The 25,808-nt window shown below is 41.5% G+C and overlaps 1 protein-coding gene across 1 annotated transcript in view; it reads left to right on the top strand.

Annotated features, from left to right (window-relative positions):
- Nucleotides 1-25,808, top strand: part of ntng1a (netrin g1a) — a 114,458-nt gene that overhangs the window by 67,581 nt on the left and 21,069 nt on the right. The window contains exon 4 of the mRNA XM_080489424.1: nt 12,108-12,280. Coding sequence (XP_080345550.1) covers nt 12,108-12,280 — 173 coding nt within the window. The remainder of the gene's footprint in view (nt 1-12,107; nt 12,281-25,808) is intronic.

Raw genomic sequence — 25,808 nt, 5'->3', positions numbered from 1 at the left:
TACAGAGGTTATTCTGAGCCTCTACAGCACTATTGTTTCCAAAGTTTGAACCACATCCTTGACCCTTTTAGCTTCATGATAAATTATAGTCATTGTCTTACATGAATGTGTTTTTTTCTTTCTATTGTCCTCCTCCTTTATCTCTGCTCAATTTTATTTTTGACCTACTCTAAATTTATCCTTTGTAGATAGATTGCTCCGTTTAGCATGGAACTGGATGAGAGCAAACACAGTCGTACTCCAACATGTCAATACTCTTCAAAATGCCCTAAAAATAAAGTATGCAAACTCGCATCACATCCAATTACATCCATCGTCATTTAGCTCAATCCTGACTCCGCAGTTTTATCGTAGCAGGTAAGTTAGAAACTTTGAATTGTTGGCAGTGAACATTAAATAGAACATAAGGAAGTCTGAGCTTTTCTTTCAGTCGGCCATTATCTACTTTCTTGTCTGGCTCAAGAGTTGCCCTTTTTGTGCCATAAATCAATACAGTATTAAAGCACTGTGTTGCAGCCAACAAAAGCTGTGATCTTCTAACAAACGCTTACATCTGCAACTTAAAGACATATCGATGTGAGAGTAGCATATGATGACCTGACACTCGAGGAGCCAACGAACTTAGAGCTGCTGTAGTTCTGACTCTGCCACCAGAGAGAGACAGTTATGACTCAGTGGCTCATAATCTGAAGTACCAAAATGATCTGACCATCTTCTCATCAGTGAGGCCTCCCGCAGCGTGAGCCATATCGGCATGGGCGACATGAGAAGAGCGCCTCGTCACTGAAGAAAACACCATATGGCAGTATTTCCCTCTCACAAGCCTGAGCAGATACAGCATTTCTAACAGAGGGTGAGGTGTTGACAGCGTCGTTGTGCCGATTCTGTTTGTCCAACTTACCTCTCGCGCACGCGGCCACACACACACACACAGTGATGAGGACCTGAAACCTCCCCGAGCGAGATATTTGATTCTGATCAGAAGACGACGGGGGAGGGATGAATAAGGAAAAACGGCCTGATAATGGGATCATTGAGTCATGAAAAGTGGTTTTGAGCGCGTTATCTTTCACAGAGAATGCAATGAATGCCAGAGCTCATTATGTATGGCCTCCGATGGCACTCTCGCCTTCAAGCAGAACAGTGGCGCATAATAGAGCTGCAACTGACAAAAGAAGAGAAGAATACAATCAAACAAAGAAAAAGTGCGGGATGCAGTTTTCCAGACCTTTGCTGGCTTAGCAAAGTAATGTAACTTAGTGGCGCACGATGCTGCCGTGATGATGTGGAGTGATGGATGAAAATGATGTTGTGATAACGTTGTGTGGGGAGCCAGACAGTGTTATAGTGGTTCGCACTCTCGCGTCATAGTGAGAAGGTCGTGGGTTCATTGGGTCGGATGGGCCCTTTCTGTGTGGCATGTTCTTCCAATGTGTGGATCTTCTCCAAGTACTTGAGCTATTTTTGTCTTTCTTTGTTGACCTGTTGGTTGGTTAGTTAGTCGGTTGGTTGGTTGGTTGGTTGCTCAGTTCGTTTGTTCGTTCAACCGATATTTAAATAGATCAGTCATTACAAACAGATTTTTAGTTACAACAATGACCTGGCAAAAAGCATGAACCTTTTAAAGAGAGGGGAGAAGGAGCTAAAAGATCATTCAAAATTAAAATTATCAACGGATTGTTTTTGTAAATAGACTAATACAATAATTGCACAATGTCAATATAGACAACTACTTCTGAATTCATGAATAAAACAATGACATGGCATTTACTGGCAAGCGCTTTTTTTACTTGAAAGGAGTCCAGTGCTGCTAAGCAATTATAGATGTATGTTTATTCATGTCAGAAATAAGGAATAACATCTATGCTGAGTGTGCTGTGGTTTTAACTTAAACATTTGGGTGGTGCATAAGGACGCTAACTACCTCCAGCAACCTGCGACCATGAACAGGATAAAGTGGTCATGGATGGATGGATGGATGGATGGATGGATGGATGGATGGATGGATGGATGGATGGATGGATGGATGGATGGATGGACGGACATACGGACATACAGTATTTGGACCCAATTCAATTCAAAGACAATATAAAATTTCCTTTGGCCTTTTAAGTGTCTTTAAGCTACGGTATTGTTACAAAGTTAAAGCAGCAGATGATCTTTTTCACCTGTTCAGATAATGTGGATCTATTTGTGTCTGTTACTTGCTGATCAGTGTCAGTAGAAAGGCTTACTGTGACTGTGATCTGAACTGGTTGTGTTGATATGCTGCAGATTTTACATCTGTCTTGTGAAATCTTTCCCTATTCTTTCATTTTGTTTGCTATAAAGTTCAGTGATTCTATGTTGAATTTAATAATAGAGCCTCAACATGGCAGGGTTGATATTCCCTTTTTTGCATTTAATAGACAGAAGATCCCAGCCAGGACATAATTATTTGTTACTGTATAATACAATGACCAAAGTATGTGATTTAAGATAATGTCTCTTGTTTCAGTCCATTTTATATTTCAAGCTGTTGTTAAAGGTTCATTTGAAACAAATTAATTATCTTTCTCCTCATGTTCCTGTTCTTTTTCTTTGGTTTTGGGCCTCTCATTGGGTGTGCATATCATATATGATATAGATGAATATGTGAAAGTTGATACAAGTTTATTCTCATCATGATTTATTAAAATCATGAAATATCCACATAGACTATATCACCTTAGTCTATGTCCTGAATATCAGATAAAGCGTATCTCAAAATATCAGACAAATGCTTTTAAGCTAAAGCCACAATTATCACAATCAAGATGCAGAAATGAATAACAATTACCTCTTCCAAGGATATTCCAGTTATTTAAGAAGTACCTGTATCTTCAGACTCCCTTGTTCTCTCACTTCTCTCCTTATATTTTTGCCCTAAAACAAAGACCAGTAACCTAAAATTTCACACCTCCTTTTCCAAGACGTTAAATCACAATTACATCACCTCCTAAACCACCAGCTGCGGCGGCCGATCTGCCACGATGAAGCAGTTTTACACAAAAAAAGAGGATTTTTTTTTTTTTTTTTTCACACATGTTCATTGCAGTACAGGTTCTTTTTACATTAATCTCTAAAGCATGCAAGTCCCTGTGTGAATTTGAAAGCACAAATTCGGGATCACTGCTCCCTTTCTGATTTAAACACACACAAACTGTGTGCCTCTCTGTAAATCTCCTGGTAGCGCCCACTCGCACCTGCACGGCCTCCTCCGAGCAGCTCTCTACATCTCCTGCAGCCCATTAATCACCGGGAGCCTTCGCAGCCTCTCATTTTATACCAGGGAAACATTTGGCTCCATCAGGGCCTCTTGTTTTCAACACATGACCGCAGTCACCATCCGAGCTACTAATGACCCTCGCCTGGGGTTCAAGTACGAAAAGAGTTGCCACAACTGCAAAGAGTTAACCCTACCGCTGGCTGGGAGTCTGCCAGCCTTTACTGTAATTACACCTGCGCTGAGGGTCCTACCCGGGTCTCAGATTGTGGCCCCTGATGGGTGCAGCCGTGGGAGATGTCTGCTCCAGACACTGGGATTAGGTAACAAAGAAGGAGGTTGCCAGAGTTTAATGGTGACATTAGCAGGAAGCAGCAAGATAAAGGATGGCAATTAAAAAGTCCGGATATTTTGTTGTTTCTCTGTTTTTCTGTCTTTGCAAAAAAAAAAAAAAAAATGTTTCAGCTGCTCATCCGTGAGATTGCCTGTCAATGAAATAGTTACACCGGCACTGATTCCCCTTTGTTTTTCCTTTGTTTCATCCCACAAACATTCCTTGTGCTTCAGGTGATCAGACCAGAGACAGCAGAAAAATAGATGTCTGTTAGTACCAAATGTCAGGTTAATAAAGGCAAACTGTGTGGCTGCTGATGAGACAAATGCTCGAAGTCAATCTCATGTTGCTCAAATATACAGACTCCTTTTCACACATATACACATATTGTTATAGCATACCTTGTGGGGTCCACTAATTGGCATAGTGTACTTCCTCGCCCAGGGGTTGGCAACCCGTGGCTCTTTCCCCCTCTGCTGCCGCTCTCTGTGGCGAGTTGTCTGGAGGAACGACACTAATGACGGTCCTTCACATATTCATATATTAGTCACTTAATATTGAATAGTCAAGAGCTACACAACAACTGAATGACATTTTAATTCAGGGCTGAGAGCTTCGTAGTCCAGTGGTAGAATACTCGCCGGGGTTAGATTCTCGACTAATAAAATAGATTTTTCAAAATACGTTAAATTCACCCCCAGTGGATGCTCACTATCGTAGTTTTTTATACATAGCATAGACATAAAAATCAATATATGCAGTGTTATCTTCATTTATATGTCAAAGGGGTTTTGTGGCTCCCAGTGTGTTAATTTCAGTGGGAAACGGGTCCAAATGGCTCTTCAGAATGTTGAACTTTCCTGATCTCTGTCCTTGCCCCTTATCCTAAGCTTATCCATCAACCTACACAAGGGCTTAACCCTTAGCGTTGTCCTGAAACTTCCCCGAATTATCATCCTAAATGTCACCACGTTTGAGGAAACAGGATTATATCTGATGTTTTTTTTTTGTTGTTGTTGAGATGATGACTGACTTGTTGTTGTTTTTTTTATTATAAGATTGTGTGAACTTAATAATTACATATGTGAAAACGACATTATCTTTGATCAGGATCATACCTTCCTATTCAGATTTATTTTAGAGCTCTTTAATATGTTGCAAACCACAATACAAGTGTCACCAAGTGCGAGTGTCATCCTTGTCATTCAGTTCCAGAAGCACTGAGGTAAATGCTGCCTGCCTGTATCAATCGTTCTGAGCCATCCATCTATTGAACCCTCAGCATTACTAATGTATGGAGTTGGACATGCTATCCAAGCAGGAGTCAATCAAGAGGTCTTTACCGCCTCTGACATGCCAAGCCGGCTCAATAGAATCGACATGCTGGGCCTCAATGATACTGCTCTCAGCTAAAGACTGCTGGCGTTGGACCCAGTGACAGAGAAAGCACCGCGGGGCTCTCTGGAAGCTGCAGCACCGGGAGAAGAGGATCGTACAGACAAGAAGGCGAGGCAAGGGGGAGAAACCGGCCTGACTCATCCTATTACTTCATAAGCAACATCACTGCTCAGGGCCTGTAATGGAAGAAAATCCCCAAAGATGCTGCAACATTGATCAGTTTGGGTCGTTAACTAGTCTGCGCCCTGCAAGAGGTCAGACTGCATTTGAACTGTGACTGTATTTTGTGTGTCTGATCCTGTTTCTTGCTGTGTGGATCACAAAAACTGGGAGAATGCAACACTGGTAGGGTCCATCCTCGTGAGGTCGCAAATGCAAGATTCAGTTGGGGCTTGGATTGGGGTTGTGCTACAGATGTTATTGGAAAAGGCCTGAAACTCTGTGTGAGCACGTTTCAGCTACATTATGAATACCCAGAAGTTTGAACATAATCACATTATTGGGAGCTTTCATCATTGTGACAAAAACAAATTTTAAGATGTATTTTAGGGTTAGACTAGACAAAAGGTTGGACATGAGGTAGTCATTTTAGGGTTTAAATCAATGTAAAACCAGGGTGACCAACCAGCTTATATCCACTTGACTTTTTGTCAATCGACAAAATAATGCTGTATGCCCTTTACAAATGGCAAACTCTCTACTATATTTTGAATTTATTGTGTTAAAATCTCCCCTAAATTAAATGGATTTCTCACATTTAGGAAAAAGTACATCTATATACTATTGAGTGCCGCAAAACATTTGATATGTTGTTTTTTCAAAAATTAAAATGAAAAAAAAAACTACTATCAGCATCTCATATGCTGCTTTATACAATCTTATAAAGCAGCATGCTAATCAATGTTTCAAACAACTGTAGAACAATATTTTCCTTGACCCTCATCAATTTTATGTCGTCACTTTGGAAGATATGAAAAAATGACCAAGAAGAGCCCTTTGACCTGTAAAGTGTGAATTTGGAAAGCTTGAAATTTTGATATGTCACCATCTGAAAACAGAATGGTCAAAGCCCTATTTATGTAAAAATGGGAAAACATTCCTCTTTGTTTAACCTTTTTTTTTCCACTTTTAAAGCTCCTATAAATGTTGCTCTCCTCGGTTCCAATGAAGCAATGAATTGATGAACATACATCGGTAATAAATATATTTTTATAATCATAATTTGCTGGCATCGTTCCTTTTTGTTTTCATATACATTTTTATTGGACTTTGTATTTAAACATCCTGCAATTTCAGCGCTACCTGCTAAGACAGTGCATTCAATGTGCCATTGCTAGTTTAAGGCCTGATTAGTTACTAAATCGCAGCACTTTACCAATATTTACTGTTATAAACGGTCTAACGGATTAAGTGCAGAGCATCAACTCCATCGCACAAAATAAACTGTTGTGTCTTCACATGGTGTAATAAAAACCCTGTTTGCGAGGATTGCCTTCCGCGACCTCAAATTATTTCCTGCAACATATTTTGTCTCCACTGTGTCTCGCGCCGCTTGCCAACTTGCACTCGTAAATAAAACAGGGCTGAAGGTGAAAGGACTTTGCATTTGTTTGAAAGAGAATGAGAAAGGAATGCGTATTCGCGCAGCTTCGCAGATCAAAAGGTGGAGGCCGCGCATTTGTGACATCGTTCTTATACAGTAGGAAAAGAATACTCCAATCAGTCAGCCATGCGCGGTGGGTATTATGTTCCTGTGGAATTCAAATTGGGCCGCGTCTGTTAGAGATATTTTATATTGGCAGACAGTTGAACTGTAAATGTGTTTCCTGAAACCGTCCTTTTTTTGGGGGTTTTGTTTTTTATTTCTGGTGCCTCAAGTCAACAAATCGAACCAGAAATTGATGTTTAGCAGCGCGGGGATGCAGAGCAACCGCTGCGATTTTCCTCCTCTCGCCCTCCACTTTACTGTAACTGCTGACTGTCTTGTGAGCGGAGAGGGAGGGATGGGGAGGATGAATATAATTAGGGGGAGGCTGGGAGCTGTGATCCATCCCAAGAGAGCCAGTGCTGAGAACTCACTCCTTCCACTTTTCACAATGCGCTGCCGTCCGGGCGAAAAGAAGCAGAGGAGGCAATTAGCAGGTAACGCGTTAGCAGACAGGCTTATCCGTTTTTAAGCCAATACAGATGGCATCTGCAAGCGACACGTCACCTGGGAAGCACCAATGGTTTATATTACTATAGAGTTATGCGCGCTGGCGAAGATCAGGTGGGAGAAAATATATTGTACAGTAAATGTTGCTCCCCGTGTGTAATTAACCGCTACACTGACAACACTTCACCTGCATGAACACCTCAGGACCATTTTTTTTATTTTTTCCCAGCCACTCCAGCGAATCTATTTCATTTTCGGCCCACATAATTAAGCCGCGAGTCTTCTCTGAACCAGCTGCCCCCTTCCCTCACCCGACCGCCTGCCCCCTTCCGCAACGCCCCCCCCGAGTGTTGTCGCTCATTTGCAGCACACGCCAAATGCAGACCCATGCTAAAAAAAAAAAGGAAACAAAAAAGCCTTTATTAACCGAGCATTTGACCCAATTGGCTTGCGTATGAAAACACCTGGGCGTTAGATTGAAATTTAATTGCTTCACTTAGTTAACCCACTTAAGGACCATGTTGAGTTTAGTCTGCTCAATTTGTTGGGATCAGCAGCTTTGTGCATCGGGGATGTTGTAGGCTTGGATTGTGGATAATTACTATTAATTAGTGGCTGATACTTTTGGCTTGGATGCGGCAGTGAGCGAAACTGGGGGGAAGGCTTGGGATGAACTTGGCTGACTGGAGTTATGCAAAGATACATATATATAGAACAAACAAGTGTTTTCCTGAGAATCGCGGCTTTCTGGTGCCTCGGTTGTGTTTTGTGGTTGGCTGGTATCATCAGTGGAAAGTGCAATATGTCGTCGGCACCCAAGGTGTCAATCAGAATCCCATTACTACAGAGGTCACAGACAAACTGCTTCAGGTAAGCTGAGTCTCACCGGTCTGCCTGGCTCCACCAGAACAAAGAAAACTAATAAATTTGCAGCCAACAATATCTTCTGACTCCCACATTTCAAGGAGAACTTTACACCCTTGTCAGATATATGTTTGGCGCTTTCTCTCACACGAAATGAAATCAAAACTTCAGTGAACTTTTTTAGTTTTTTTTCTTCCCCTGCCTCATCTTTTCTTTTTCTTTTTTTTCTTTTTTTTGCCAGTCTAGCAATTTGAGCTCGCAGCCTCATGGGTAATTTTATGAATACATATCAGGACCTTTAGCTCACAGGCGTTGGCTGGCACAGTCAATAATGCCTTGAGCAATATCACTTTGAAAGCGCCACACAAAAACAAAGACGCCTTGGCCCCATGAATATTTATTACCGGTGCAGAGTTAAAATGACAAACTAAGAAGACGCCAGGGTGGAGTGATACAAAGGCTGATAGAAAAATCAACGGCGGACGAACCACGGAGGAAAAAAGAAGACACAACAATGCGGGAAAGGGGAAACCTGGAGGAGATTTGCTTTTAGAATGCAGTTAAGTTTGCAGTTAAAATGTGCTAGTGTGAAGATGTTGCTGTTGCAGCAGTGAGGGAGCTTCCCTGTGGTACCCACACTCAGTAGCCAGTGTTGATTGGAAGCACAACAGAGCCGGTGGGTATGAGACCCCGCGGGCCTCACCAGCAGCCTCCATTATTATGCCGAAGGCGCTATCATTTCTGGACGCTGATTAAAATGTTGCCGACGCTGAAAGAAGCTGAAGGTTAAACCACAAAGGGCTTCATGTGAAGTCATCATCGCCTACCTGCTCTACTCGCACACACACAGCGAGGGGGGGAAGTGAGCGGGGGGCCGTGTCCAGACTGATTCTGATCTTGTCTTGATTTCAGTCGCACATGGACGTCGGCTCAGCCGGAGCCACTTTTCCTCAAACAATCCCGCTACAACTCGGTGTCGGCTGGATATTGATACCAGAGTCGCTGGAGATTTTATCTGGTGTAACTAAAGGATGTCACAGTTGAGCTTTTCCAAGCCGACTCCTAGAGAGGCTGGTGATAGAATAAAATAGTTTCTGCTCGTTCTTCTTTGAAAATATTGTGAGCTCAGAACTAATACTAATGGTTTCCAAACCAGGGTCAGAAACCACCTTGGGCGGCAGCAGAGGCCTTTTGTAACGTGGTCCAAATGAGATTTTTGTGAGGAAAAATATAATGCTTTCTGAGCGGAGAGGCAGCTTTTGTTCAATGGTTTTCTGCTTTTATACGTTCATGAAAGAGACCGATTCCGCCGGAGAATGGCTTCACCATGATGTTTTGGCCGATCAGAGATCTTTAAGTGGGTCTTCAGCCGTTCTGGGGAGCTCATGAGCAAAGCATTAACGTAGATTAAACTGCAGAGAGGTTGTCTTTGTTTTAACTACTTACTGTACAAATCCAATATCCTAAACTTGAACTATACGCAACATTTACACAAGATCATTTGAAAGTATATTTGTTGGTAATGCCGAGTTGCAAATGTACAATTGATGGATGTGTGGCAGTTATTTTAGTAAGATGTGAAAAAAGTTGGTTAAAAAAGCCAAAATCTCAAACAATAACGTCCGTTTTTTTATTTACAGATTTCCTTCAAATCAATTATGCTTGTATCATTTGGTGGTACGATTATATATCAAAATCAATTATTGTTTTTTTAGCCATTTTATGTATTACATGCCCTCATTCAGCACAGCTCTTTGGTTTGTAGCTGGGTTAGTGTCAGGTTCTGGAACTGCTGAGTTGACGTTCTTTAAAAACAATAAGATGATTCAGAGGTCACGCTGTGGGGAATACCTTATATGTGTTTTCACTCTCCTTTTTCTAAATCCCACTTTCTCTGGTGTGGGAATGAAAGACAAGGTGCTCTTAAAGAGTTGAAACAAGTTGTTGATTGTTGATTGTTTGTTCGTTCACAAGAACAGATAAACATAGCCAGAGCCAGTTATTTACAACCAATCAAATCTATTTGAAGCCACTTGCAGCCTTTGCAGGCGTTGGTGGAGAATCATGACATTTTCTCTTTGATAATAATTCATCTTGTGTCGGCTTTAGAGGTGTGTTGCATCACAGTGAGTCATTCAAAGCAAAGAGGCAAAAAGTCAACCAGTGAAAGAAACGAGACGAGAGATTCGACTCAACCTTTTCAGGCGTACAGATGGTCGTCGTGAGCTGAACAAACCCCCCCCTCATATGGGTCAGTTTCTGGTGGATGCTTGTTTGGATATTTACTTAAGTTGATTGTGCAGTACAACAAATATCAGCGAAGCAAAGCTGTCGCTTCCCGCTCATTGAGACTGTAACTTGAGAGATTGACTCTAAACTCACATTGTTGTGATTTTAGACGGCTGTAAGACTTCCTATACTTTCACAATACTGCTGATCCACAAGCAATACATGGCATTTAGTGGTAATTAGAGGATATTGGAAGTCTCTGCAACCAGCAGACTTGAAACATTATGACCTTGCATTTTAGTTAGTCAGCATCACATCCTTGTATGTGTCACATTCATCATTTCCAGAAAAGTTAGGGTGTGATTCTTTGTTATTTTGGTCAAATTAATATTATTTTACCCCGACATCCCTTCTTTATGTTATACATAACTCTCTAAGAGTCATCATTCTGATAATAACCTGCATCCTCATTGCGGTTATATTGTTTTGATCTCATGCACTTGACAGAAACAATCTGTTACCTTCTGTCCTTTTTACTGACAATCAGTAATGCAAACTAATAGTTTCACACATTGAGATTCACATGCATTCATTTGCATTGACTAGTTATTTTTGAACGTGAACGGGGGTTGTTCATCCGCTACTCAGTATTTCCTACCCACTATACTCCTTCCTCTCCTTCATTCATCAGGAGGATCTTCAGTGGATAGAAGATGTTCTTGTACCAATTTGCAGATGTAGAGTTCAGGGCATGAAGCTGATCCATATGACACCTTTCCTTCTTGATCATCATTTCTCAGGTTTATTGGATTACAGCGTGCAATTGTGCACTTTCTGTTTGTACATCACCCTTTGTGCAGTCTGTAGGGTCCGATAAAAGTCACTTTAATCCCCCATGTTGTTTCGGACATCTAAGAAGTCAACATAATGCGTTGTAAAACATGTCCTATATTCTTTTTCTTCTTTCAGTGTCGAATAAACCATTTATTAACCCACAGGATGATCTTAAAATGCACCATTGCTAAGTATTCCCAATGTTTGTGTGGGAAGTCGTACCATGCTGAGTCAGTTTAGAAATTCAAAGTTTTGCATGCATGAGGCTCATAAATTCACTTAACAGAAAGATATCCCCTTAATATCGTCAAGCCACAGCAGAAAATGAATTTATTGTCGAATGGAGGCTGTGGTGAGCAGAATGTGAGCGAGAATTTAGTGCACCTTTAGGGAGTCCCTCTTCCCCATCTGAAAAATATGCTTCTGAAATCTCATCTCGTATTAATTTGTCATAGAGAAGGTGGCCGTGCCTCTGCTCCATGCCGCCCTCTGGCTAACTCTGAGCTATTCATTGTCGTGCAGAGCTACAAGCCTTTCCATGCCTTCAGTCTCCCAAGTGCTTGTTCCACAATTTAAACCTGGCTTGTTTTGCACAGCCTCTCCCCCTCGCCCCTCTTCGTCCCTCTCTCCCGGACGATCTTCCCTCGCCCATCGACCGTGACCTTACCACAATTATGCATCCTCCAGTGGGACAATTAAAACCGAGCTACCTTCTCAAGTGGAGAAGGGGGAAATTAAAAAAAATAAATAAATAAAAAAAACCAAGGGAGGAAATAATGATGCCAGATTTGTTCGCGCAGCCGCCTGGCTCCTTTTGAACGGGCATCTCTTGAAGTTGAAGAAGCTACTGTTTTAGCCGCTCCGACTGTGTTCCAGTGCCACCGCTTGTCAAGGACGCGCTGCCCTTCAGTCACCAGCAAAACGAAAGCTGTCTTTTTCCCTATTCGTGGCCGGCAAAATGCAGTCATGTCGACGCGCTTTGTCCTTTCTCTTTTTTGTTTTTTTCACCAGTCTTCTCGTCCTGAACACCTTTCTCTCGTCTTTGACAGATGCAAGTGCAATCTTCACGCCAACAGCTGTGTATATGACAAAGAGAAGTTGAGCTGCGAGTGTGAACACAACACCACTGGGCCCGACTGTGGTCGCTGTAAGAGGAACTACCAGGGTCGAACGTGGAGCGCTGGTTCCTACCTGCCCATCCCTAAGGGCACGGCTAATATCTGTGAGTACACACACACACACCACTGACACGCTGGCTTATTAAGAACATGGGTGACATGGCAAACCAAGACTCACTATATGATCCGGCAGAGTAAAATCTAAATGTTTGACAAAATAATGCAGAAACTGTTTAATTAATTAAAAATAAAAGGGAATCCCAATTAGTAATATCCTGCGTGTCGTCTCTGAGAGTTCTGACAACCTGCACATTAACAGTGAGATATTGAGTTGTGACGTTTCAAAGCAAAGTGAAGCAATTAAGAGAGTTTCAAAGAGACAAGAGGGTGAAGAGGAAAAGCATTGGAAACGATCTGGTATCTGTTCCTGGGTGTCAAGGATCCTCTGTTTATTGAAGTATATTAAATGTAAAGGAGGCCTTAAACCCATGATTCTAAGTAAAAAGGAAGGATGACGTTTTTGTTTTTTGTTTTTTCTGGGAACTGCAGTTTCCTCCTTCAGTCTAAAAACACAGGTTGACTCTAAATTGACTGTTTGGTGACACTAAGTGTACACAGTGGTGGGAATGTGAGTGTGTGGCTGTCTCCCTGTGTTTCTTTTGTGACAGTCAGCTGGGATCCGCGATGGGTGGATGGATGGATGGATGGATGGATGGATGGATGGATGGATGGATGGATGGATGGATGGATGGATGGATGGATGGTTGCTTATGTTTCTAGTCACTTTAAGGAAACAAAATTGTCCAAAGCCCAGACCACAATGTGGTTTAACAAAAATGTGTAAAATTGGGAATATTAAAAATGATCGCTCTAAATCATGAAAAGTACTTTATCATCCATCATATGAAGCGAGGCTTGTTGAAATTAGTGATCATAAACCAAACTCACACAGACTGTCATGACTCCCGGTCCATATTCTCCTGGGACTTGGTAGTTTAAGAGTTGACCGTCACCGTAATAGGAATACAACTTGGTCATTTGTCCATATGAATGTCTGCGTACTCGCCATTGTTGATGTTTGTAGCGTATTGTTCTCTGCGGGTTTCATAACAAAAATAAACAACAGCACTAACTCGTAGCCTGGCATGCTAACTGCATTGTTTTCAACGTTTCTGCTGTTTCTGCCGAGTTCAGAGCGATTTCAAAGAGTTGCGTTTTCAGTTTCTCCGAGCACCGTTGCCATGTAAACAAAGGTTTTCAATTGTAATCCAGAAAGCGTTGTCGCGTAAACAAGGGCCTACAAGTGCGTTTGACCCACAGCGTCTCCCCTCGGTGCTGCATTGCAGACGCAATCAATACAGTGAAATTAAGTTAAAACTTTATTTTTGTTATCTGCCATCAGAACTTGGATTAATGGAGTTTTTAGTGTTAGTGGGAGAAACAAGGACAACAACACAAGGCATCACACGTCTCAAATGATTTCATCTCGCCGTCTAACACTAAACACTGGTGATCTCACCCTGGACTGTTAACTATGTTTTCCTTTGCTTTCATGCATTTGACAAATGGTGAGAGACTGCCCACATATTCAGCACACATTCAGATCTCAGATGATTAGGTGAAATATAAACATCCATGCTTCCATTATGCATTTTTTCCCCTCTTGTTGAGAGAAGACATTGTTAGGAATAATTTAAAGCTTATAAGGTGTGAATGATGAGAAGACGATTGTGTGGCAGGATGAGCTTAGTTTTTTTTATTATGTTTTCATTCTAACTATCGCCATTATTTATTGACTAAATGTGTTTTATTTAAAATAAAAATTTGAATTATTATTAATAGTGAAATAAAAAAAAAGTTTTACCCTCAGCTTTTTGTGTTTATCCTGATTTCTTGTAAAAGAATTAAAGGTTTCCGGCTGCTGCCCCCCTGAACATCATCATCTGGTCACATGAGCTCAAGCTTCACCTAAAATGCATTCGATTTAATGTGCAGCTACAGCTTCTGGTAATTATTTATTCCTGTTTAATCCGAAGTAAATGGGCCAACCTCTGTTTGCGTTATGTCTTGTTGAGGCATCTCATATGGGGAATTTATCATATTCCTGATTTAAAGCGCAGGGATTTGTTTTCTTAAACATAAAGCCGATATTTGGCCTCATGCAAGATCCATTAATGCAACACTTTATATTCAAATTCCTTAAAAAAAATATATTAGTTGTGAAAACACTGCTTGCTCCACCACCCTCTATTAAAATGCATTAGTTGCTATGCAGCTTCTCGGGAGCTTGTTGATGATTTAGTAAAGTGCAAAAAATATGAGAAACATTCCAAACAGTGTAACTCCTGGACCAATAAAACACTATTCCAACAAGGCCCGTTGTGTACATTGACTCACACATTAAACCTGCTTTGTTTAGAAGGCATTAAGCTTTTTGCAAGCATCTATATTTACATCCATTTGTTATATTTACCGAAATTATTATTATTATTATTATTATTATTATTATTATTATTATTATTATTATTATTATTATTATTATTATTTGCACAAAATAAAAATCTAATTCAGAATTACATGACATACCATACTGTGCAGGAGAGGAAAGAAGAATAGTGGTTTATATGAAATCCTCCCTATCAATCAATATTAATGTCATGAAAATTAACATTTAAATAATTATCAAGCAGAGAATAATGATAAAGGTGTTTATAAAAAATTAATAAATAAAACAGTCATCTAACCCACACTATATCAACTCAGAATCAGTGGGATACTACTGTATTTGGACAGGGGATAATTTAATGATTTAGCCTCAAAAAAGACAAAAGAGGAAAGCAGTTTAAATGATTTGTCCTTAGAGTTCGAGAGTTGATGCTTGGAGGGACGTCAAAGTGGAAACTGCAAGTCTGTTGGGTTCCTTCCTAGTGTACAACCGACAAAGGATACATCGTCACACAATATTACCCTCAATAATATTTTTGAATGTAAAATCCAGGTTCAGCGCCTGCAGGCATAATCTCCGATTACACTGGGCTGTGATATCTCGCGGCTAATTGAAGACACAAAACTGCAAACAGATTTGGAACAGTTCTGCAGAACGACTGGAGATTCTTGACTTCGGGATGAAGACTAGACTGACATGTTTAAGGCTCATTACTCATTTCTCACCCTTTCTAATTTGCATAAACCCTATTAAGGAAATTCCAAGCTGTGGTTCACACATGCAGTGACTATGTTTGCGATGCTCTGTGACTCTTGCAAAGGAATTGCGAAAAATTCCAGATATTTTATCAATTTAAGTGTCGGGATTTCTTACCTCATACGGATCACGTGGTATCATTTATCGAGTGCAGTTCAGGCACGGGGCACCAATTATGTTGGGTTTTGGCAGTTTGGCTATCGATAATGATCAACAATGATAGTTATTAATTATGTTCGTGAAAATTGAATCTGATCTATATCAGAAACCTCTGGAGCACCACCTGTTTAACAGGAAATGATAGCCAATTCAGTTATATCAGTCTCATAAGATATACTAAAGAGTGAATTAGGAATTTGAATTAATAGTTAGTCAGTGTCCCTGAGAATGGGGGGGGGGGGGGTAGGATTCCATGGGACTACAGTACCTCATGGCCCACCTGCAGTGACATGCTCAGGCACAAAGGAGGATTGTCTTTTATCACCAATGAAGCAACTTTTCTTGTGAGATCCCAACAAACTGCCGATAGCCCACATCTAACAGAATTAATGACAGATTTGTCGTTGGCCGTAGCGTTTATGTGAAGTATAAAAAGTCTTTGGCATTGTCTAAGAATCTCGTGAACGTGTTGCTATGTTGCAGCCGGCGCTGCTCCCATGCATCAGCTAAAAGAGAGTGGCTACAAGTTCAAGTGTGCAGCCATTAATTTAAAAGCCTAACTTTTATCCTGTCCCGTCCCCTTATTGCATCCACTGTGCTTTTCCCGCTGGCGCTCCAGGACTCTCAGCTGTCGGCCAGTGATGACTTATTCGCCGTCCCAGAGGATCCACGTTATGAGACTTAGGGAGGGTTAGTGAAATGGCCATTCCCAGTTCTCAGATTGACAGCACATTATTAAAAAAAGGTGGCACACACAAGTGCTCACCCAAACCTGCATGCACAAACTTTAATACACACACATTCAGCACACACACAGATCTCCCTTTGCCCTGCAAGTGATGAAAAACAGTCCGGGTATAAAGTGCATTATTATACTTTGTCTTGGAGGGGGAAAAATCCATAATGTAATAACGCTGTGAAAAATCTATAGGAATGCAAGGTTATCCCTCCTGAATAGAAAAGAAAATGCACAGCACTGACAGAAAAATGCACCTTGTGTTGCTTTGTAATTTTCAGGCCCATTCAACACCGATTGCAAAAGTCTTCTTTCCCCTCTTCGTGTTTCCCCCCTAAACCCAGTGAGCATATGGCAGCTCTGCAGAGACGAATTTGTCAAAGATGAAAATTTAATTAAGATTTAATTTCTTTTTACTATGCCCATCAAGTCGTCTGATGCGATAAGGAGGTCGATGAATCACCATCCGGGGGGGTGGGAGGATTTTCGGGGTTGGGGTGGGGGGATATGTCGTCTCACAATGGCGCTGCATCGGGAGTGCATAAGAAGAACATGGTTTTAAAAAGTGATGAAGAAAGAAAAGGATGGCAGAGATTGAAGGAGTGGAAGTGGGCATCACTCTCTGTCACAGCTAACTCAGCCTTCTGGGGTGGCTCTGTCTCTCTCACTTTCCCTCCCTCCATCTTTGTCCCTCACCCACCCTCCGCCGCCCGCCCCGCTCTCATCCTCACTCATTCTTGCTTCCTCCCTCTGTGGAGACAGAAGGAGAGGGATCAGTTTGAGAATTAACCGTGGCAGTTCATTTCACTGTAAGGCTGGAAACACTGAGGGAAATAGAAGCCAGCGGCGGCGGCGGAGGAGGACAGTGGGGTGGGGGTGGGGGTGGGGGGGGGGGGGGGGGTGGGGTGGGGGTAGCATTAACTGGTGCCCTCTGAAAAGTTGATTTCAAATAGGGAAAATGTATCCTGAATGGGATATTGTTCACTTTAAATGTATAACATCAGTTTGGCATTTTTTCATTATTTGCCCCTGCATGTGTGTGCATGAAGTATGAAGGTATGTATGAACAAAGAGATTAGCCTGCTCAGCTGAAGTCCCGGATGTATAGACTGTCAGTCGAAACTCAAAGATGCAGGAAGCTTCGGCTGCTTCAGCTTATCTCAAACTCTTAATCTCCAGAGCTCATACTAGCTGAGACTGAGAGGAGTCGTCCTTTTCTTTCTTTTTTTAATCCTCTACTGGCCCTGTGTGCACTCCCACAGTTCATTCTCTGTTGGAAACAAACCATCCAAAGGTACTTTCACACCTGCAGTATTTAGGTTGACCCAGTTGAGGGTAGATGTGACCAGGAAACTCCAAACGCCAAAATCGGCCTGGATAGGTGCTCTTACAGTAATTCTGGCACAGCTCTTAGAGCATATTATCAACCACGGTCAAAGAAAACAACTACAAATAAAAATCTGCCATTCAGCCACTTCAGCATGGTGCTCCCCGTGTCATCATGCTCAGTCGTCATGGAAACGTGAGACCCTGCCAGTCGGTGCAATGTGTGAATGCAAACGGTACTACCAGCGATATCTGACATTTACAGTTTGGTGGTACAGGTGCTTTCGCACACCTATTTCTGAGCTTGCAGTCTGCTGGTCGTCTTGCCTCCTAATTGCCAAGCTCCCACTCCATTTACCACTTCATAGGTGCACCGAGTGCAAGTCATTTGACACCAGCATCATGATCTTGCTGGCTGCTGCCGCTGCTCCTGGAGCAGTTGACCAAGGCAAGCAAAGCCTGTCCAAACTGAGCCTGTTTTTCCTCCGAGTCAATTACACATGCAGCAACTTCATCGTTTGACATTTAAGTCAGACTTAAAGTGTGCACAATATGTACATGAAAGGAGGAGAAAGTTTGAGGAAAGTTAGCTCTCACAAATTAAATGTGCCAATGGGGGTATTTTGTCATTTTTATACCGCTTCTGATTCTGGGTCCAGGGGCATTAAGTAATGCGCCACTCCCCAAAGACTACCACCCCAAATTCTCGGCATGAAATTTGTCCCAGTCTGCCCCAAAATCATGAATGGGCAGGTGTTGGTGCCATCTGTGCAGAACCATAATTAGCTCTGCTACAGTTCACGATCCTGCAAATTATGTACAAATCTGTTTTACAGCTTTTAGATATTCTGCTAAAAAAGAGACCTTCAGTGGAGATAATATCTTTAGAAACAGCTTCTATTGTGTTTTTCTTATCAACAGATCTTATTTATTCGGGCCAGTGCAGGAGCTGACGTGATGCTTTATCGCTGATGAAGATGAGCACAGAAGTTCATTTAAGACCAGACTCAGCAAGACCTTTTTTGTCAATGAGAGTATTCACTCATTTAATCATCTTTCAGTGTGGACTTCGACAGGTTTCTACAGCCAGTGTTTTTAGCAGTCTAATACTGTTAGGAGTGGATTTTATAAAGTTGTTTCACTAAATGATGTCGATTTCCAATGTTTACATGACGTTTCAGGTGAAGTTGCCTAGTCGTTTCAGAAAGGTTTTCTGTTTGCACGACAACGTTTTGAAAACAATGTCCGTGTTGCTGGATTGCCCTTTGCATTTGTTTATAGCCAATCCTTGGACTTTCATTTTGCATTGTGGATTTTTATACCTTTGCCTTGCGAAATATTGAAGTTATATTTTTGGAGGATTTTTGTCTCTGCAAATGAGTCTCCGACTTTTGCTGCATCACGCACAATAAATCAGAAGTGACATCCTTTAAAAAAAAAGAGAGAAAAGGGCGAAGCAGTGCAAAGATCCAACCCTTTTCTTGTGCCTTTTCTTTGGCTGCGCCAAGTCTGTGGTACCGCTTGCCTGTTCAAGTTAGTACCGCCCAGTGTCTTGTCCCCTTCAAGTGCCTTCTGAAGACATATAAGTACACCCTGGCTTTCAATTCTAGTTGAACGCTGACATGTTTGCATATGGCATCGTTTATTTCCTCGCAGATCATGGCTTGTTTTTCTTTACGAACATTAAAGCACTTTGGTCAACCTTGGTTGTTTTTCAAATGTGCAACATAAATAAAGTTGACTGGAATTTTTTCTTGGAGTCCAACTCTGCAAAGGCAGCTGTGGCGTTGATCGTTGGCTCATATTCTGATGTATTTTGATTGGGTTATGATTAGGATAAAGGTTGCTGGTGGTAGCTGTGCTACATCCATGAGTCTGCCTCACTATACGATACAAAACTGCAGATTTGGAGTCACAATGTTAGATGTTGTCATGATTTCTCGTCCTAAATCTGAAGCAGCTGAAACCGACAAATTGAAAAATAAATCCATCTGTTCATATAGACGAAAGTATATTGTGCTAAAGTTTTTGTGTCTGTGTACGTGAAAAAAGAAGTGCAAAAGCACTAGTGAAAGAAACGCTTGTGGAGAAGCGAGAGAGACCATTGGAGGTTGTGACCGGTCTCTACATGGTGACATAAGCAGTGGAGTTATGTAAGAGGAGTATGGCCTTGCTGCACCATAACAGCCTTGTGAATGTTCAGACATTGAGTCGAATTATAGCTGTTATGACAGCCATAACAAGCTATCCAACCAATCACCTGTAGCCCTTTTTTATAGAATAGAATAGAATAGAATGGCTACAACAAAATTAAAAGATCACACTTTAGTTTGCTGATGGTTGATGTGGAAGTCTATTGTTGTGGCATGTTCTGACACTAATGATTGAAGGTCTTTTTTTTTTTGCCTGCGTCTAGACTCTTTAGCAATCATAAGAAGGAGGACGTAAAAGTCCATCATTGTTTCATTTCTCGGGGAAATGTCTTTTCCTCTCTTGATGACGCGTGACGTTTCTGAAAATTAAGCCCCCATTTGTTCTGTCTGTGTCGTGATAAAACGAGTAGATTACCTTGTCAACGCAGGATTACGAGACACTTGTTCGGATGTAGCTGAAGCCAGTCTCCCAGTTTATGGATCTCCTTTGATCAAAGCGGTGAGAGACACAGACGTGCAGTGGATTTCTCTGACATGATTCATCTGCTGCTTGGAACGGAGATCAGCAGCAGCCCCCGCCCAACTAATCATCCCCAGATTAGCAAGATAAGAAGCTCTGCCACATCTGGAGGTGACAATCACAATAATAACAAATGTTATTTCAGCTGCTTTTCCCTTCTAATGAACGTACTTTAATGCAAAAACACCAGATACCACTTCTTTCCCCAACTGGGAGGTGTTGATGGTGGAAGTGTGGACACACACACACACACACACACACACACACACACACACGCACATGCACATGCACATGCACATGCTCTGTGATTGATCTTTACTCTTGTGTAGAGGGAGTATATGTATTTCAATGTCAAGACGAACTCCCACTGGGAACCATAATACCACTGTAGAATACATCTTATACTTTTGTGTGTAAACACAATTAATGCATATGGGTCACTGGGATACGATCCTTATACTACTCAGCATTGGGTAAGACCTAAACACATATGAAAATGCCTGTAGAAATGTTTTTTTACACGAAAATTCATACTAAATAGGTTAATAAAGCACAAATTTAAAAACACCATATAGGGCAATAAAACCCTAATTTTCGATTTCAACAAACTTAGTTCTTGATGTTTCTGGTTAAAAAAAGTAAAGTCTTTTTTTTTTCCCGATAAACTAGATAAGTAATTATGCCGTTTCTCTTCGAATTTCAATAAATTGAAAAAGCCGAGTGAAAAGGACTATATGTATTGAGTTTGTGCCATATGTTCATGCGTGTTCACACACCCCTGCTTTGTGCAGGTGGATTTGCTTCACCGGTCTCTGCCTCTACTTTCTACTTTCTACTGCACTACACATCACCCACTCATTAATTCTTCTAGTCAGGGTGTGAACTGCCGGTGGCAATGGGGAGAATCTACCCCCATGTAGTCGACACGTTTCCTCTTCTGTTGGATTATTTTTAGAGACTCACAATAGTTAGAGTTGCTTCAGCAGTGGACTGTACTAAAGCCATCAAATTATTGTATCTTGATGTATCAGTAAAGCATAAATAGACTTTGGAAGTTGGAAGATATCCTGTGCTTTCCACTGTTGTCACATTAAGTTTTTCATTTTCTGTTGGTGTCAACAGAAAATGAAAAACATTACTCGATGCATGCGAGAAGCAGGATTTTACTTCATCTATAGAGCTGCAACAGTTCATTGTGGATGGGCCGTGCAGGTAAAATGGTGCCATAGAAACTATTAAATTCAAACTTTAAAGGTAGTCTTTGTATATGTGATAAAAATGTCTATATTTTCACAATAATAAAACAACTAATAATTATTACTGAAAATGACTACAATATCAACATAAAGTTCCTTTTAATGAATGACACCTTCTCCTGTCGTTGTTGCATTATGCATGATTTCCATGCTTGGCTTTGAAGCTAATTTGATAGCAACGAGGTTGCTACGTTTCATGACAGCGTCACTGATATCTCAGCTCGGGTCCCAGTGTTGTGTTGTGTCCACTATTCTTAAAAAAATTGTAAACATAAAAACAAAGCAACAACAACAATGTTTTATTTGAAATTTTTACGATTCACTCGGTGGTTGGCCAGATTGGAGCTGATGCAGGCCGGTTTTGGCTCACGGGCCTTTTGTTCGACACCCCTGCTCTAAAATGTATATTGTCCTAAAGTATATCTTTTTAAAGTGAATTTATATTTTACTGTGATTTATAGTTTTATAGTTATAGATTTTTAGTTGCTTGAAATTCCCCCATTTTCTCCCCCTTTTCTCATTTGTTTTGCAATCATGCGTTACATCCTTTCACTCTTTTTTACCTCGTTTCCACACCCCTGCCACTTCCATCCTCTCCATCCGCCCCTTCTTCTGGCGTTGTTTCATGGTTGCTTCTCTCTCTCTCTCTCTCTCTCTCTTTCTCTCTTTCTCTCTTTCTCTCTGTCTCTCTCTCTCTCTCTCTCTCTCTCTCTCTCTCTCTCTCTCTCTCTCATATCCGACAACACCCCCAACCACCCCAGAGACCGAGCTTGTTTACTCTGTCTTTTCCACATCTCGGCTCTGTGCAGCTGTGACGGTAATCTTTCTTTCAAATATTTGTTTCTTCCATTCCCAGATACACCCCCCCGCCCCTCTCTCTCTCTCTCTCTCTCTCTCCTCCATTGCTGCCACCACCGACGAACGCCTCATTCCATCCCTGAAATCTTAAACTGTGCTTCCCTCCAACCGGGCTCCCGGGCACTTTAAGTCTTGCCACCTTTAATTCACATCTACACATGGAAACAGAGCGAGCGAAGCCGTGCACTCCGGCGAGGCAAGCCGTAATTTTGCTCCTGAGGAATTCAATCAGCTTGCAATGCTGTATTCTTGTGTTTTGGCAGCTTTTTCCACTACTAACCAGTTAGCAATGCCTGTCACTATCACCGGGCTCTGTATGGCCAAAGAGCTCCAGATGATGATGGATTTGCTGTAAAATGATGGCAGCCGGGAAAAATAATTACCAACTTTGCCTGCGGTGGAAATTCAGCTGATAAGCTCCTTTCCGCAGACGTCCCGGTAGTGCCAAAAACAAACAGGTGACACACACTGAAGGTCAGGAGAGGAATGGATAGTGACCGAAACAGTGTAATGACACACGCGCACGCACGCAGTCATCCACAGAGGTATCTGGGAAGTGTGTGGAAAATACCAAGTCAGTAAATGAACGGCAGATGAGCTTGTTCAGCGAAGAGAAAAAGGCGTATGCCGACGATTTAAAGCAGGAAAACACTTTATTATGGTTTTCTGATAATCCATTAGTGAGGTCTCAGATGGTTGACGGCGTAACTGGAACCGATCCAGTAAAGAATCAACAGCAAGCGCTAAGCGTTTACCCCACGCTGCCCGGTGAAGTCCGATTTATTGAAAATCAGTTGGTGAGTCGTACGCTATTTTCATGTCTCCTGTTTCTGTGTGTGCGTCGCATGCACCTGACCCCACACACACGTGTGCAGATCATATTCGGAGAATCACACTGCCCTCGGAGATCATGTTCGACGGCTAGTGGCTAGCAGCCGCGATGCCTGCGCGGCACATAAAAATCAATGGAGCACGCCGTCAACATAAGCAGCTCCTAATGCTCTTCCTGTGCGATAGGACAGAATTAGATTGCAGCCATGCCCTGTAATGGCGCGGCCAGGCAGGTGAAGGGGATTGAGAATGACGGTGATTGAAAATTAATCGAATGACCCGACATGAGATCCCTGGATCTCGCCCCACAGGTTGTTCGCAGGGCGGTGAGTAATTGCACTGACAGGCTACCGGTGTTCAGGATCATGACCTGAAGAGAAGGTCATCTGGCCCTGAACTCACTTGGTGACAGCTGAGTGTAATTTGTCAAAACAGTCGGCATTCTGATTAAGGCTTTGGTGTATAAAAGATAATTTATATTGTAAGTGCAGGGTGCACTATGGAGTATGGGGGGGATTTTCCCCCCCTCTGGATAATTCATCAACTCTTCTGTTGAATTATTTCTATTGCAGGGAATGATAAAGTACCGCTCATGCTATTGGCAGTGAAAGTCACGTGATTAGCTGTAAAATTCCTGCAGGAACTTTTTCTTAAATTTATTTTGGTTTAAAAAAAAATTTAACTGGACTAACTTTTACACTTGTCGTTCCGTACACCTTATTATTTCAACGCAAATTGTCTATTCTTTCTGTCTGTTCTGGAGATATTTATTTTATGTTCCCCTTGTTCTTTTATTAAGATGATTTAATGTAAAGACTTGATGAAATAAGGTGAGCTTGGGGAAATGAAAGCTACATCGTCACACCACACGCGTAAACTTATAACAACTATTTTACAGTGTGGAATTCAGTGATGCCAAGTGTTACTCCTGATGTCAACATCTGACTTTGAGCGGCGTGATGGACTTTCGCGCCCGTCGCCTCCAGTCGGCTGCAGTTTGTCTGACATTAAGCTGAGGACGAGCGGCGTCATGCACAGCTGCTGCGTTGAATTTCCTCCCTGCGTGAACACCGTTATGAAGAATGTCCCCCCCCCCCGCTCAAACTGTGGACTTGCAGTTTTTTTTTTTGAGATGCTCACTAATGGAGGTGTGCGCCACAATAACAAGAACAAGTCACCCCTCTCTGTTTTTTTATTTATATCCCTTCCACTTAATGCAGCAGGTCCCCTGCTAGTCCTCCAAAACTGGATGCAGATAGTGCCTGTGTGTTATTGCTCTGTCAGCTACTTAACCAAGCCCCTTTTTAGCACTGCATTACTGTTTATTTACAGTTCAGTCACTGAGCTGATACACTTCCACTTTCATTTCCAGGTCTCTTAGTATTCCCGGCTACAGCTTGCTTCCATAAATTGACTTCGATGTCTGCCTACAAGTTTTTAATGTCTCATGTGTTTGATACGGCCATGCAGAATGATTAGATGCATAAGGATTGTTCAGAAGTCAGAAGAACTTCTTTGTGATTATTGTTTGATATGATAATGACAATATGATAATTAGGAAGGCAGCATGTGACAAAACAATGGCTGCAACTGTTTTGCAGTCGTGAACATCTGTGAAAATGATAATAAAAAGTGATCAAAAGAAATCAAATTACATTTATTGTACAAGACCGAGTTAGAAATGGGCTTGAGAACATCTATAAGATTAGCGAAACAATAATATGTTTGATTCACAAAAAATAATGAATCACTAGACCTTGTCTTGTAGTAGTTTTCGTTGAGTGCACAGTTTTTCTCTTTTTAAAAAGATTCTCCAACAATCCCTGACACAAACGTGCTTTGTTGAAGCAAAGAGGACTTACTCACTTACTGTAAGTATTAGAAAGTCAGGAATAGTACAAAAATTTGCACTTATATGAAAATTTAGCACAATAAATTCTGCTGTTTTCTTGGATTTCCTTCAACCTACTTTTGGACCCCGTTACCACGACAACGTAGCAAGTGAAGACACATCGTTCTTGCACTTTTGTTTCAGAAACTTTTTGCTTTTCCACGGCAACATTTTTGAAAGCGATGTCTGTTTACATAGAAACTGCAGAAATGCTCAAAATTCTGTAGTGCCTGACCACACGTTGGCGCTGCTGGTTGTTTTTTTGTTTTTTTTCGTAATGAAAACACATGCACGCAGAGAACAATGCACTGTAAACATCGACAACGGCGAGTACATGGACATTCGTCTGAGACGAAACATATGGAAGTGCAAGGTACCACACATTGTCATACGTTTCATTCAGTTAGCCTCAATAATGATCCGAAGGAAATTTCAAAGTACAAGGAAACTAAATCTTCTGTAAAAACACAATGTAGCTCTGGTGACAGTGAACCTGCCCTGAAACCTGTGTGTTTTATTCTATCATTATTCTACACATTGTAGCAATGTTTGACAAGATGGTGACGGTTATGTCCCATCTCCACTTACTCACTTAGTTTAGTAATAAGTTCAAAGAGGAAAAACATAGAGGGGATCCTAAATCTTCAACAAATAAGGTTTGAGTCACTTAACATCATTTATTTTCATTGCATTATTGTGA

The sequence above is a fragment of the Lipophrys pholis genome (assembly GCF_963383615.2).
Source record: "Lipophrys pholis genome assembly, chromosome: 20".
NCBI classification, from domain to species: domain Eukaryota; kingdom Metazoa; phylum Chordata; class Actinopteri; order Blenniiformes; family Blenniidae; genus Lipophrys; species Lipophrys pholis.
The sequence above is the reverse complement of the archived record's forward strand: the minus strand, read 5'-3'. Positions and strand labels throughout refer to the sequence as shown.